We start from the raw sequence: 16,430 nt of genomic DNA, 5'->3' as shown, positions 1-16,430 counted from the left end.
TTAAAGCAATTCAGTTTTTCTTTCTTTCCTTTTTTGTTTGTAGTTTTGGTGGTTGTTTTATTTCTTACATAACTGATATTCCTGACATGAGTCTCCAGAGGTCATTTATTTTTCTTTTCTTCTTCTTCTTCTTTTTTTTAAATTAATCCCTTGTGTGTCTTTTGAGAAAAGTGATAAAACTGTGCCTTTTGTTAGTGCACAATATGAAGCAAGAATTCTTTGTTTCAAAATTTGGGTTCCTCTCATATGAGGAATTTTCCAAAATTCTTTTCATTTATAGCATTACATTTCCATTTAGAATTTTTATGGAAACATTCAGCTTCATTTCAATATATAAAAAAAGAAGACAGAAAATGAATCTTACCTAGCCTGAAAGAAGATTCTAATTATATGTAATATCTAGATTCTGTCATTTTAATGAGTAGCAGTGGAGGTGAAAGTAATTAATAGATGCATATAATTTTGAGAATGCATAAGTTTTTAGAATCCTTCTTGAGAGAGAATAGTCATCATTTATTTTTGACCACTGTTTCTACCATATTACTATAAGGGAAAAAATTATATGAATGTATTTGAGATATGGTAAGTCACTTAAAATTTGCAATAAATATCTAGATCATAAATGAAAGCATTCTCACAAGTAAAAGTCAGGTAATCCAGGTAACTTTTGAACTGTCATTTACTTTTCTGTTTTTATGTAGATGCAATAGTCAAAGCTTCATGATTAAATGCAACTGATATGAGAAGACTGATGCATTTGAAACCAAAGAAAAGAATAATTAAGTGAAATGAGATAAAGAAACAATGCAGAAGTACTGCATCAGAACAAAATAATAATATATATCAGAATATTTCAATCATAGAGAAAATATGTAACTGTGATTATTTCTATATATTAAAAATTATTAAGTGTTTTAATGAGCTAAGAATTTTTGAAGAATATTACATATAAACATTGGTATTAATTTTCTAAATGTTACAAGAATTTTTTCAATAATTTTAAAGATATACATAGAAAATACATTTAAAGTCAAGCTTAATTCTATGTAGAACACTGAAACTAAATTCAGCTCATTTGGAAATGATCAGCTAAAATTTAAGTTATCTTTTAAGTTCCAATAGAAAAAAGAAAAAATTAAGTAGTTTTGTTACCATACCTAAGATTTAAATGGAATAATCTGTTACAGGTTCCTAGGTTGATCAATGCTCTAGTTTTAAGTATCAACTCTCTTATGAAATCAGATCATTTTTTAAAACTTATTTACATTTCTGACTATGTGTTTTTGGTTTTGTTTGTTTGTTTGTTTCTGTCTGTACCTTTTTAAAAACTGCTCTTATTTCCACTTCTGGAGTTGTTTTCCTATATCTATTTCATAATATTCAAATCAGAAATGAGGAATCAGTCAAGAGAGATCAAGTTCATTCTCCTAGGATTGACTGATGACCCACAATTGCAAATTGTGATTTTTATATTTTTCTTCCTAAACTATGTGTTGAGTGTGATTGGGAACTTATCCATCATCCTTCTTACCTTGCTAGATCCCCGCCTCAAGACTCCCATGTATTTTTTCCTCCGAAATTTCTCCTTCTTGGAAGCTTCATTGACAACAGTCTGTATTCCCAGATACCTGATAAGCATCATGACTAAAAACAAAATAATTTCCTACAATAGTTGTGCATCTCAGTTATTCTTTTTCCTCTTATTAGAAATTACAGAATTTTACCTACTGGCTGCCATGTGTTTTGACCGGTATGTAGCAATCTGCAAACCCCTCCATTACCCCATTATTATGAACAACAAATCGTGTTACCAACTTCTATTCAGTTCATGGACAATTGGCTTTCTGTTTACATTTCCACCAGTGGCCTTGGGACTGACACTGGATTTCTGTGCTTCCAAAGTAATTGATCATTTCATGTGTGACACTTCCCCCGTGCTGCAGCTTTCCTGTACTGACACTCATTTACTGGAATTGCTTTCATTTGCATTAGCTATTGGAATACTCCTGATCACATTGCCTTTAGTAATTCTTTCCTACACATACATTATCAAGACCATTCTAAAACTCCCCTCTGCTCAGAAAAGAACAAAGGCTTTTTCTACTTGTTCTTCTCATATGAGTGTAGTCTCCCTTACTTATGGTAGCTGTATCTTTAATTACATAAAACCAACAGCAAAGGAAAGGGTGACTTTATCTAAAGGTGTAACTGTTATTTACACCTCAGTTGCCCCTTTATTAAACCCTTTCATTTACACTCTCAGAAACCAGCAAGTGAAAGAAGTCTTCAAGGATATACTCCAAAAGATTTTCTCTTTTTTCAAAAAATGAAGAGGAAATTTAATTTTAAAATCTTAGCTAAAAAGTAAATAAAAATTTTGACTCATTTTATAAGCTTACGTAATCTATTCTTCAAATAGTCCATCTAATATTTATACCTCATAATATTTAACCACACCTGTCACAACAATTCATCTTTTTCCTCCAACTCTATGATTAACAGTCCTGTGCTAAAGTATGTGTATTCACTTGAGTTATCAACACAAATGTGAAATTTCTTTTACTCTACAAAACATGGTTCTGACCTCCTCAGAAAAATGATTTTAAATAGATATCATTATAAAAATTTTAAATAAGTATACAGACATCAATATAATAACATGCACTACTTTTGGGACTCTAGGAATTTCTTCAAATGTCACACAAATGTTTTCAACAAAACAAAAAAAGAAGGTAGGCCGCAAGTCATAAATAGCTCATATGTTCTAAAATGTAGCAACTTTATCTGGTATGTCAGTAGACCTGAAAATTTGGAGTGAGTAACAATCACACACCTGGTTGGCTTATTTAATGGCAAATACAATATTCTCATCCTTAAACTGTTTTTTTTTAAAAAGATTTTATATATTCATTTGACAGAGAGAGAGAAAGAGGGAGAGACAGAATGAGCATAAGCAGGGGAAGAAGCAGCAGGAGAGGGAGAAACAAACTCACTGCTGAGCAGGACACTAAGCTGGATCCCAGGATCAGGAGATCATGACCTAAGCTGAAGGCAGATGCTTGACCATGTGAGCCACCACGTGCCCCCCTAAAATGTCTTTTTAACTTAGCTGGAGTAAAGTATAGAAACATGGACTACAGGTGATTCTGTTGTCGGTGATTCCTATGAGAGTTTTCTTTTTTGATATAAAAGCCTATGTGAGCAGATTTTTATTTTATTAAGATTATTATGTTAAATTTATTGAGGATGGGTTTTGGGATGTTAGAGTCAGGAAGACAAGTTAAATGGCTAATACTTCAAACTAAATGAGTTACTTGAGAATTGAAATGCAATAGTGTCCATGAATCTGAAGCTCTGGGAAAAGGTTCCATAGATATTAGGAAAACAAACTGAAAGGGATGGTTGAACATTTGGCTATATGGCATAAGCGGAAAAAGATTTTCAAAACTAAAATGTAGCTTCCTTAAACCTTCATTCTACCCATTCCTGCACATACTCCCTTATATATTCAATATTTTTAAAGAAGGCAGTATTATTGGTATCTGGTCAGATTAAAAAAAAAAAAGTATCTACAAAGAAATCCATGAAATAAATAGAGTTCCATATTGGGTATATTATGCCACCTGAGAAATATGAGTGCAAAAATCATTAAGGTATTTAATGCTGTACCTCCTATCCATTTGACTCTGAGAAAAAACAATCTAAGTTCAGGTTTTTGTCCTCATTTATTTTACTATTTTAAGCCAACACTGTTAAGCATCTTCTTTGCTAAGATAACTACAAGGGAATAAGTTCATGTTATGATATTCAAGTCCCCAAAGCTTTCCAGTAAGCTCTTTAAAACTATTAGACCTTTATTAGATAATGTTTGAGAATATGTTCCTCATTTTTTGTGTTGTCTTTTCATTTTTCTTTTCTTTTTTTTTTTAAAGATTTTATTTGTTTATTTGACAGACAGAGGTCACAAGTAGGCAGAGAGGCAGGCAGAGAGAGAGAGAGAGAGAGAGAAGCAGGCTCCCTGCTGAGCAGAGAGCCCAATGCGGGACTCGATCCCAGGACCCTGAGATCATGACCTGAGCTGAAGGCAGAGGCTTAACCCACTGAGCCACCCAGGTTCCCTAGGACTTTTTAATTTTTTTAAAATTTTGTTAATTTCTTGGTACAATGTTGCACTGCCCTGGTTAAAATCACATAAAATAACTCTTACAATTGAACAATAAGAGAAAAACAACACTCAACAAAACATAAACAAGGGACTTAAGGAAGATATACAACAGGAAAAAAGCACATGAAAAGATGTTCAAGAACAGTACTACCACTTTACAACCAGTAAGACACTTATAATATGTATTTGTATGGGTGTCTGCGTGTGTGTGTGTACATATATGTATATGTACACTATGTATACTCTATGTAAGTGCTACTGTACAAAATAACAAGTCATGATATACAGAATTTGAAACTTTCATACACTGTTACTGCATATGTAATATGTGCAGCCATTTAGAAAATTTGGCAGGTCATCAAGAAGATAAATATAGAGTTACTATATAACCCAGAAATTCTACTTCTAGGAACTGAATTTTAACACATGTTCACACAAGAACTTCAACACACATTTTCATAGACACATTATGCATAAGAGTAAAAAAGTAGAAAAAAGAACAAGCAAACTTCAAGTGATGAATGTATAAACAAAATGTGATACAGGTAAATTTTATTCATTTTCATTCTATTGTCTTTTGCTTTGCTTTGCTGTACTATTCATATACTATATTTTCTACAAATTGAAGGTTTGTGATAATCCTACATTAAGCAAGTCTATTAGTGCCATTTTCCAACAGCATTTGCACACCTCTGTATTATATTGTGGTAATGCTCATGAAATTACAAGATTTTTCATTATTAGTATATTTGTTATGGTGATCTGTGATTGTGATCTTTGATGTTGCCACTATAATTATTTTGGGACACCATAGACACTGCCGACATAGGACAGCACCTCTAATCACCAAATGCTCTGTGTGTTCCTACTGCCCCCACTGGCCAGCTGTTTCCCCTTCTTTCTCTCTTCTCTTCTGGCCTCTCTATTCCTTGACACACCCACCAATATTGAAATTGGACTAAATAATGACCCCACAGGGCCTATAAGTGTACAAGTGAAAGGAAGAATCACCTGTCTCACACTTTAAGTCAAAATCTAGAAATGATTAAGCATACAAAAAGCATACAAAAAGGCAGGATAGGCCAAAACCTGGTTCTCTTGCACTAGTTAGCCAAGCTGTGAATAGAAAGGTAAAGTTCTTGGGGGGCCTGGGTGCTCAGTTGGCTAAGTATCTGACTCTTGGTTCCTGATCAGGGCATGGTCTTGTGGTTGTCGGATTGAGCCCTGTGTCTGACTCTCAGCTCAGTGTGGAACCTACTTCAGATTATTTTTTCCCTTTGTCTCTCCTGATCACTCTCTCAAACAAATAAATAATCTTTAGAAAGAGAAAAAAAAGAGAGATAAGAAAAAGCTCTTGAAGGAAATTAAATGTGCTATTCCAGTGAACACTTGAGTGATAAGAAAGGCAGAAGCAGTCTTATTGCTTATAGGGAGAATGTTTTAATCTACTAGATAGAAGATCAAACAAGCCACAGTATTTCATTAAACCGAAGCCTAATGCAAAGCAAGGACCTAATTCTCTTCTATTCTATCAAGATTGAGAGTGGTGAGGAAGCTATAGAAAAAAGGCAAAGCAAGCAGAGGTTTGCTCATGAGGTTTAAGGAAAGAAGCCATCTACCTAACACAAAAGTAAAAGGTGAAAGTGATGAAGTCCCAGAACCTAAGTCAGGTTCGGTGGGGTGAGGAGGTTTGGAGCCGACGACTAAAGAAAGAATTCTTAAGACGTCATTGGTGCAAAATGGTGGTTTATTAAAGCACGGGGACAGGACCCGTGGGCAGGAAGAGCTGCGGCTGCCCCGGGTTGTGAGGGTGGGCATGTTATATACCCCACGGTTGGGGGGGAGGTGGTGAAGGAATGGGGGATTTCGACAGAGTTCTCACATGCTAGGGAGGGTCTACAAGGTGCCGGGGGGGAGTCTTTGCCATTATGGCTTGATCAATGTCATCTTTAGGTCAGGCACTAACATCAAGATAATGGGGGATTCTTGGTGGGGCATTATGATCCGGCCATCATCTACATTCCTTTCTACCACAATCTCCTCCAGTTTATGGTGGGAGGGGGACATTAGGACTTCAGAAACCAAGAGTTATTTGCCTCTGGAAATTTGTGCTATTGATAAGGTAACCTCCCTGTTTAGGTCTCTAGGACATCTTGTAGAGCAAGGGAGATTCCTGTTCCGCAGGATTGCGATCCCTGCAAGTTAACTATTTATCGTTTTATGACGATCAGGGGTGCCTGAGGAATGCTACACATATGGAGGGGAGCGGATGAAGGGGGGGTGCAAGGCGCCAGCTCTTGCTTTGTCCTCAGCCAGCCTCCTGCTCCCTCATCAAAAGCAGCAAGGACTGATGTAGTACCTGAAGTGAATTATCCAGAAGATCTAGCTAAGACAATTAAAGAAGGTGACTACACTAAACCACATACATTCAATGTAGATGAAAAAGATTTATAGTGGATGAAGATTCTACCTACCACTGTTATAGCTAGAGAAGAGTAGCCTATGCCTGGCTTCAAAGCTTCAAAGTCTAGGCTTACTCTTTTGTTAAGGCTAAGGCAGCTAGGGACTCTAAATTGAAGCCAATGTTCACTGACCATTTTGAAAAACCTAGGTCTAAGAATTATGCTAAATCTACTATTCTGGAATTCTATAAATGGAATAACAGAGCCTGGATGGCAGCAGTTCTGTTTATAACATAGTTTATTAAAGATTTTAAGCTCACTGTTAAGACTTACTGCTCAGTAAAAGATTTCTTTCAAAATATTGTTGTTCATTGATAATGCACCTGACCATTCCAGAGCTCTTATGGAGATGTACAATATGGTTAATGTTGTTTTCATGACTCCTAACACCACTATTCTGCAGGCCATGAATTAAGGAATAATTCTGACTTTCAAGTCTTATACTTTTAGAAATAACATTTCATAAGGCTAGAGATGGTATGGATATGAATTTCTCTGAGGGTTCTGGGCAAAGTAAACAGAAAATTTTCCTGGAAAGGATTTATCACACTACATAACATATAAGACATTTTTTGAATCATAGGAAGGGTCAAAAAGAGTCAACATGAACAGGACTTTGGAAGAAGTTGATTACAACACATAATATTTATAAATTTTGTCAGTTTTTCTTCTGTGTAGAAATAAGCGAGTGCCAGACCTTGCTTAGATTCATTTATATTATAATAATGAAAGTGATTCTTGGAAGAAATTCAAGGCATGAGTTATTTATTTCTGTGTTTGGGGAATAGAATCTTTCCATATTTTGAACCATTTATAAATTAAAGATTTCTGATACATTCTAGTGTCAATGTAAACAAATGTATTAAGTATGTCTTACATAAAAGCAAATATAATCATTTAAATCCAACAAATTGACAAATTTGACAATGCATGTATAGAATATCTGCATCATACTTAATCAGTTCTTTGGCCTCTTCCCAGCCATTCACTCTGGTCTCCATGCCTGCTAGTGGATTCAGATAAAAACAGACATCTTTTGGCCACAGAAATCACTTTTCCTTTTCTGGAATTTCTTATAAAAGAAATCACAAATTGTGAATGTTGAAGTCTGGTTTCTCTTGCTCAACCATATTTTGGAGATACACCTATTTTATTGTCTGCATCCTTAAGTTCTTTCTTTTTTGCTCATGCAATTTGACCAAATCTACATTTAGCATATTTGGCTTAGCAAATTCAGAATCTCTGGCATCCTTCTGTCTTAGCCGGTTTTCCCTCCCCAGTTCCCACACATTGGTGTTCTTATTCTCTGAGGAATCTCTCCACAAGATAGAATCATTTGATTTGATGAGTGTAATATCAAGTACACACCATATTCTGAAATGCCAATCCCTAAAAGCCTGTATCCTCCCAAATTGTCCTTCTGAAATAATTGTCTGCCAAAGGAGAATTAATTGGGGCAGAGAGGTTCGTCCCCTATGCCTTGGTGACTCTATTCCTCAATTCCCATTCTCCATGGCAGTTGGAATTACAGAATTACAGGAATTGTTTTAAGAGAAAAGTTAGAAGGATACATGAAGAGGAACACCATTCACCATTTTGTTCATCCCAACTGCTAATTAACATTTTCTGCTCTTCTTTTTGATGCAGCATGTTGCAAGACTCAACCTACTTTTCTCCTTTGAGCTTTAGCTACTTGATCTTTTTGGGTTTATACCCACAAAGAGTTGCTGTGGAATAATACACTATCTTACCTCCTGTCTTTGCTAACATCTCATGAATCAGTATATTTGGTTTATGGCCATACTGCCAGTTATATATGGAATCACAAAATGTTGTAATTATAAGAAATCATAAATTTGCAAATTCTTACAGCATGAATCACTTGTCAGTCAGGATTCAGGTGAAGGTAGGATTTCTGTAAGTCCTTTGGAAAGAAAGACGATATTGGAGGAATTTTAGCTTTTAAAAATAATGAAAGAGATAGCTATGGAAGGAAAACTTTGAGCACCAGAGAGAATGTTGAGGAAACTAATACCAAAGTATGTTGCAGCCCTGAGAGAATGCTTCAAAAAAGCTTAATGGGAAATCATAGTGACCCAGTCATTTCTAAGAAAGCATCTACTAACAGTGTTAGCAATAAAGTTGGTAGTTTTCAAGTTCTTTTGAAAATCCACTATGAATTTAGGTTATATGCACCAATCTGGGTACAAAGTGGAAAGCAATATCCTCTGCTTCCCTTCCAAACTCCAAATTTTTCACCAAGTCCTATCACTGACAAATCATAAATTAGAAAAATAGAGGGAGGGGAACTCTCAGAAATAGCATCCCAGTTTTCTCCACAGCACTGAGAACAACTGAGAGAATATAATGTGATGTTCAGTTGGCAACAGACAGTTCAATGCAGATACTTTGAAAATAACCAAAAAAGGAGTCTCAGAAATTGCAAATGAGTGTTTTTTTTTTTTCTGGCTCTACCAAAGTGTGATATCAATATTGGGGGCAATGTAGCAGAAATGAGATGCAGACCCCTGGTGTATCAATCAATTAAGCAACCAACTCTTGGTTTTAGCTCAGCTCATGATCCAATGGGTCCTGGGATCAATCCCCATAGGATCTGCTCTCAGTGGGGAGACTGCTTGAAGATCCTCCCTGTCTGTGCCTCCCACAACTGTGCTCTCTTTTTCTCTCCCTCTTTCTAAATTAAATAAATAAATCTTTAAAAAAAAAAAAAAAGATGAAGAGGAGAGATTAGTCTTGCACCCTTTTTTCAATTTACCCACACTATGTAGTATACTATGTCAAGATCCTGACATTATAAATGCCTATATGCATGTAACCCCCTCTTGTTATTTCTAATACATTTGGCAACTTGGTTGAAAATTACATTATATTACAGGATAAAATATATCCTATATATATATATAGGATATATTCAAGAGCTTCTCCTGAAGGAAAGAAGGAGAAGAAAAGTGAAAAATTTGGTAACAAAATATAATATTAATAAGTAGTGTAACTGGGACTTATCCTTTGATTTCTCTTTCTGCTAATGCATTATTGGTTTGTAGAAATGCAACAGATTTGAGGCCATTTATTTATTATTATTTTATTATTATTATTATTATTATTATTATAATCCTGTGACTTTGTATATCAGTTCTATGAATTTGTGTATCAGTTCTAGGAAGTTTTTCACGGGATCCTTCAGGTTTTGTACATAGAGCATCTTGTCATCTGTGAATAGAGAAAGTTTATGTCTTCCTTGCAGATTTCAGTTCCTTTTATTTCTCTTGTTGTCTGATTCCTGTGGATAGGATTTCCAGTACTATGTTAAATAAAAGTGGTGACAGTGGACATTCCTTCTTGCTCCTAACTGTAGAGGAAAAGCTCTCAATTTCTACCCATTTAGGATGATATTAGCTGTAGGTTTCATACATGGCTTTTATTAAATTGAGATATGTTCCCTGTAAACATTATTTGTTGGATTCACACTTAAATTTAAATAACCACATGTGTAACCTGAAACTTATTCTAGCAAGAATGACACTCATTAACAATTAAAATACATTTACTACTATGAAGATGTAACACAGGGATTTACATACGTTTGAGAAAACCAGAGAATCAAGAAGGCTGCATTAAAGGGTACAATTTAAATACTATTAACAAAAAACAAATGAACAAACAAACAGACAAAAAGCAGAAACAGACCATAAATACAGACAACAAACATATGGTTGTCAGAGGGGAGAAGGTACAAAATTATGTGTATTCCGGTTATGGAATAAAAGAGTCATAGGAATAAAACATACAGCACAGGGGCGCCTGGGTGGCTCAGTGGGTTAAGCCGCTGCCTTCGGCTCAGGTCATGATCTCAGGGTCCTGGGATCGAGTCCCGCATCGGGCTCTCTGCTCAGCAGGGAGCCTGCTTCCTCCTCTCTCTCTGCCTGCCTCTCTGCCTACTTGTGATCTCTCTATGTCAAATAAATAAATAAAATCTTTAAAAAAAAAAAACATACAGCACAAAGATTAGAGCCAATCCTATTGTAATAGGATTGGTAACAGATCATAACTACACTGTGGTCAACATAGGATAATGTACAAGCTTGTCTATTTCTTATGCTTTCTTCCTGAAACTAATATAACAATGTAACTAATGTACTAATGTAACTAATAGTTGTGTGTCAGTTATACTCAATATAAACAAACAAATAAATTAGCATTCATGAGTGATTAGAAGTGAGTTAAGATGCCAAGGAAACAACTTCCAGCAAGGAAAATAACATATGTGAGAGTGAATGACTTTCATTTATGATTTCACTTAATCTTTAAAAGAATGAGTCCCAGTGTATAAGTTGACAAAAAAATGATACCCATTACATATTGTTAACTGAAAAAAAAGGGGGTGGGGAGAAAAATTGCTGAATATTTTCTGTAGCAAAATTGTATTACTATATTAAAAAAATTGTGTTCCCATTATGTGGATATTGAGTGTGTATGAAATTTCTGATAGAATGTACTATAAAATATTTGATACCTGTTAATTTGAAGATTTGAGGGCAAATGGAGGATGACTTAGAAACATGAGTCAGTCCATCTGTCATTTTATACCACTGATATGGTAATTGATTCTCTGACACTTATTTCTTATGGCATTAAGTAAACATTTAAAAACTGAGTTTCAAATACCCTTCTGATTTTTAAAAAATATTACAATTTTTTCTTGAATCATTCATTCTTTGTGTTGATAGGGATATATAAATGAATAAAACCTGAGTGTTACCCTCAATGAAATTTTGGAGCTCAGCTCTGTATTTAAAGAACCTAAAAGGAATTGAGAATAAATTATCTCCTGAGTGAAGACCGAGTGCTACAGGCATACTACAAAAATTCGATATAGCCAAGGGGCAACTAAGTTGACTGGACGCGTTGGTAGGTATACTTTTGCTTTTATCCCACTATATTGCCTTGCTTTCTGGAATGATACATCATGACATCACTATACCTCTTGGGCCCATCTATCCTGCACCCGGCCTTTCTTTATTCTGGCCTTTCATTCATTTATATAGTGACTAGAGAAGGTAAATTTGTTTCATCTTTGGATAGTTTTCAATCCTCATCTTACTGAGAGAACTTTGAAGTGGTTTACATTTCAGTCATGAAACAGTAGTATTCCCTGGAAATTTACATAAAGAAATCTCAGGATCACAATAGTAACTTTTTAGAATTTAGGTCAACAATGATTATGATTATATGGGAAGATGAAAGAGATAAAGAAAAATTCTTTAATTATAGGAGAGGTTATAGAAAACTCAACAACAACCAATCGACACAATCAAGCCTGCATTTTCTCTGTGTGAGAGGCATTTATGTAAGAGAGGAAGGCTGAATTCCTGACAAAAAGTGTCCAGAAGTAGCTTATGAATGCATTTCTTCTCACATTTTTTGAGTAAATTGAGAAAATATGGGATTATATTTCTTTTTTTTAATTTTTAATTTTTTAATAAACATGTATTTTTATCCCCAGGGGTACAGGTCTGTGAATTGCCAAGTTTACACACTTCACAGCACTCAGCAAAGCACATATCCTCCCCAATGTCCATAACCCCAACCCCCTTCTCCCAACACCCCTCCCACCAGCAAGCCTCAGTTTGTTTTGTGAGATTAAGAGTTACTTATGGTTTGTCTCCCTCCCAATCCCATCTTGTTTCACTTATTCTTCTCCTACCCCCTTAACCGCCATGTTGCATCACCACTTCCTCATATCAGGGAGATCATGTGATAGTTGTCTTTCTCCACTTGACTTATTTCTCTAAGCATGATACCCTGTAGTTCCATCCACATTGTCGCAAATGGCAAGATTTCATTTCTTTTGATGGTTGCATAGTATTCCATTGTGTATATATACCACCTCTTCTTTATCCATTCATCTGTTGATGGACATCTAGGTTCTTTCCACAGTTTGGCTATTGTAGACATTGCTGCTATAAACATTTGGGTGCATGTGCCCCTTTGGATCACTACGTTTGTATCTTTAGGGTAAATACCCAGTAGTGCAATTGCTGGGTCATAGGGCAGTTCTATTTTCAACATTTTGAGGAACCTCCATGTTGTTTTCTAGAGTGGTTGCACCAGCTTGCATTCCCACCAACAATGTAGGAGGGTTCCCCTTTCTCCACATCCTCACCAGCATCTGTCATTTCCTGACTTGTTAATTTTAGCCATTCTGACTGGTGTGAATGATATCTCATTGTGGTTTTGATTTGTATTTCCCTGATGCCGAGTGATATGGAGCACTTTTTCATGTGTCTGTTGCCCACCTGGATATCTTCTTTGCAGAAATGTCTGTTCATGTCCTCTGCCCATTTCTTGATTGGATTATTTGTTCTTTGGGTGTTGAGTTTGCTAAGTTCTTTATAGATTTTGGACACTAGTCCTTTATCTGATATGTCATTTGCAAATATCTTCTCCCATTCTGTCAGTTGTCTTTTGGTTTTGTTAACCATTTCCTTTGCTGTGCAAAAGCTTTTGATCTTGATAAAATCCCAATAGTTCATTTTTGCCCTTGCTTCCCTTGCCTTTGGCGATGTTCCTAGGAAGACGTTGCTGCGGCTGAGGTTGAAGAGGTTGCTGCCTGTGTTCTCCTGAAGGATTTTGATGGATTCCTTTCTCACATTGAGGTCCTTCATCCATTTTGAGTCTATTTTAGTATGTGGTGTAAGGAAATGGTCCATTTTCATTCTTTTCCATGTGGCTGTCCAATTTTCTCAGTGCCATTATTTGAAGAATATCCAATTTTCAATTGGATATTCTTTCCTGTTTTGTCAAAGATTAGTTGACCATTGAATTGGGGGCCCATTTCTGGGTTCTCTATCATGATCCTTGATCTGCTTTCTTTCAGTACCATACTTTTTTTATTGATTACAGCTTTGAAATAGTGCTTGACAGCAAGAATTGTTTTGCCAGAGCTGTGGTTTATTTTTTCAACATTCTTTTGGCTATTTGGGGTCTTTTCTGGTTTCATACAAATTTTTGCATTATTGGTTCCAACTCTGTGAAAAAAGTTGATGATATTTTGATAGGGATTGCACTGACTGTGTAGATTGCTCTAGGTAGCACAGGCATTTTAACATCATTGGTTCTTCTAATCCATGAGCATGGAACGTTTTACCAATTCTTTGTGTCTTTCTCAATTTCTTTCAGGAGTACTCTGTTTTTCTGAGTACAGATTTTTTGCCTCTTTGGTTAGGTTTATTCCTAGGTATCTTATGGTTTGGGGTGCAATTGTAAATGGGATCAATCCTTACTTTCTCAATCTCCTATCTCTTTACTAATGTATAGAAATGGAACTGTTTTTTGCACATTAATTTTATATCCTTCCACATTGCTGAATTACTGTATGAATTGTAGCAATATTGGGGTGGAGTCTTCGCAAATGATATGATACTCTATGTGGAAAACCCAAAAGAGTGAGCATTTTAATATTTTACTTTGTTCAAAATATGTGTCCATTTCTAAAGTAAGACAATGCCGATCATCAGAAAAAAATTAAAATAGGAAACTAAGACACAATACAGCACTGACACTTATCACCTACTCACTTGACCTGTTCATGTTATAAAATAAAGATCAGCAAATATTGGGAACCTATACAACAAAGGAAATTCTGGTTACCATGATAAAAAGAGAACAACACAGGTGAAAGCCATATAGATTAGTTTTATAATTTGTGTTTTCTATAAAGTAAATCTTAGAATTTTTTTTATTCTACCAATTTATTCTTCTAGAAAGAAGGCAATGAGACACGTTGGAATTTAAAAACTCCTTTATGAATTCCTCCTTGTTCTCAAACAAGTTTAAGATAGAAAAGATCAAGTGAACATAGTTGCAAAACAAAATTAATTGTTAATTTACAAAAAGAACATTAAAATGATAAAAAGGGATCAATATGTAATATGAACTATATTATTGATCTAGATCTATCTATGTGAGCATTAATTAGTATCTCTGGCGTCACTAGTGTTTCCCATAAATTAGGAGATTTACTTTTATTTACAACCAAGATTATTCTAGTCTTATATTTCTGTGATTGGAAACACATTAATTTCTGCAGAACATATTTAAAAGAATGCACCTTGAGAATAAATAATTAAGCTATTCATAAGGTCTCTAATTGTGTTGGGTCTTTAATTTCCATCAAAGCTTTACAAAACAAGAAAGGATTTTAAAAGTCTGAAAATTAAAACTCAAAATTAGATATTTCACTCCTAAGAGCACACAATCTTGGAAACTGGAACATGGTGTCTCAATATGTAAATCCAAATATAATTACTGTGTTGCTGTAGTAACATAATTAAGAGAGCTACTGCACTTATTGACAATTTGGGTAGAGGTACGGGTCTTACATGAAGGCACTGAAAAGGGGACTTTTAACATAGAACTGTGAATACGATTTTACTTATCAAGAGAGGTTGTGTAAATTATTTGTGACAGAGTGCATATTACAAAAATGCACACAAGAAAAGTTCCATTGCTTCATTTCATGTGGACTACTAATATAAACATTAAAATTTTTAAATCTTCAATTTCTTTACTATTAACATAAACTTTTTTTTTTTTTTTGGTCTTGTTTCCCAATAGTAGAGTAGATTTTGCTTAAAGAAAATAAAAGCAGCATGAAAAACCATACAATGATAACAGAGTTCATACTCGGGCATCTCACAAGACCCACAGCTTCAGGTTGTAATCTTTCTTTTTATTTATAACTTATGTATTAAATATCACTGTAAAAACAAACAAAAAAAATCATCATCCTTACCTGGATAGAATGACATCTCAAGTCTCCTGAGTTTCAGTTCCTGCAGAATTTCTCCTTAGAGATCACATTCACCAGTGTCTCAGACCCCAGATTTTGGGGGGCAATCATTGTAAATGCCAAGACAATTTCCTGTAACAATCGTTTAGCTCAACTACTTTTCTTCATCTTCATGGGTATTTCTGAATTTTTTCTTCTCACTGCTGTGTCTTTTGGTTGATACATTGCCATTTGCAAGCATTTTCATTACACCACGATCGTGAGCAAAAAAATATGCACCCTGCTTGTCTTTGGGTCCTGGCTAGGAGGATTTCTTATCATTTTCCCAAGACTCATGTTCATCCTCCAGCTAGATTTCTGTGCTTCCAATGTAATTGGTCATTTCTCTTGTGTGATTAGCTGCCAATTTTACAACTCTCATGCTCAGAGAGTTGATGGCTTTTAGAGATGGTTTTACTTTCCTTTTGTCACTCTGCTCTTTACTTCAGCATTACTGATTCTCTCCTACCTGTGCATCCTTAGCATGATCCTAAGAATCCCATCTGCTAGTCAGAAGAAAAGGGCTTTCCCATGTACTCCTCTCACTTGATCGTCATTTCCATCTATTATGGGAGCTGTATAGTCATGTATGTTCAGCAAAAGAAGGAGCATCACTAACCAAAAAAGCAGCTATTCTCAACACCTCAATTGCCCCCATGTTGAGCCCTTTTATTTATACCCTGAGGAACCAGCAAGTAAAACAAGCTTTCAAATTCTTACTGCATAAAGTACTGTTTTCTAGAAACCAATGAAAGTATTATTAACATGAATAGATGTTATCGTGAAGATTCAATAAAGGGCAAATAAAATTTCAACTTCTAGAGTATCCTCCAATATCCATCTCACAGATACTGCAATGTTGTGTTCATTTCCTTAAGCTTACTATGAAACCTGAAGTAACATTGTTGTGTCTTTCTTTTAAATCCTCTATAGGTTCCATTTCCTTGTTGAT

The 16,430-nt window shown here is 35.1% G+C and overlaps 1 protein-coding gene and 1 pseudogene across 1 annotated transcript; both read left to right on the top strand.

Moving 5' to 3' along the window:
- Window positions 1–1,358: 1,358 nt before the first annotated feature.
- On the top strand, window positions 1,359–2,330 carry LOC123389945 (olfactory receptor 6C6-like). Its single transcript, XM_045072836.1, has one exon. It carries the CDS (start codon window positions 1,392–1,394, stop codon window positions 2,328–2,330), a length of 939 nt encoding a protein of 312 aa, XP_044928771.1. The 5' UTR covers window positions 1,359–1,391.
- Window positions 2,331–15,299: 12,969 nt separating this feature from the next.
- LOC123389944 lies at window positions 15,300–16,230 on the top strand (annotated as a pseudogene).
- Window positions 16,231–16,430: the final 200 nt, after the last annotated feature.

This window comes from Mustela putorius, unplaced genomic scaffold (assembly GCF_011764305.1).
Source record: "Mustela putorius furo isolate JIRA1106 unplaced genomic scaffold, ASM1176430v1.1 tig00537226_pilon_pilon_pilon, whole genome shotgun sequence".
NCBI classification, from domain to species: Eukaryota; Metazoa; Chordata; class Mammalia; order Carnivora; family Mustelidae; genus Mustela; species Mustela putorius.
This window is presented reverse-complemented; position numbering and strand designations above follow the sequence as displayed.

Coding starts and splice junctions, on each gene's coding strand:
- LOC123389945 (XM_045072836.1), top strand. CDS start 1,392: ATGAGGAATCAGTCAAGAGAGATCAAGTTCATTCTCCTAGGATTGACT.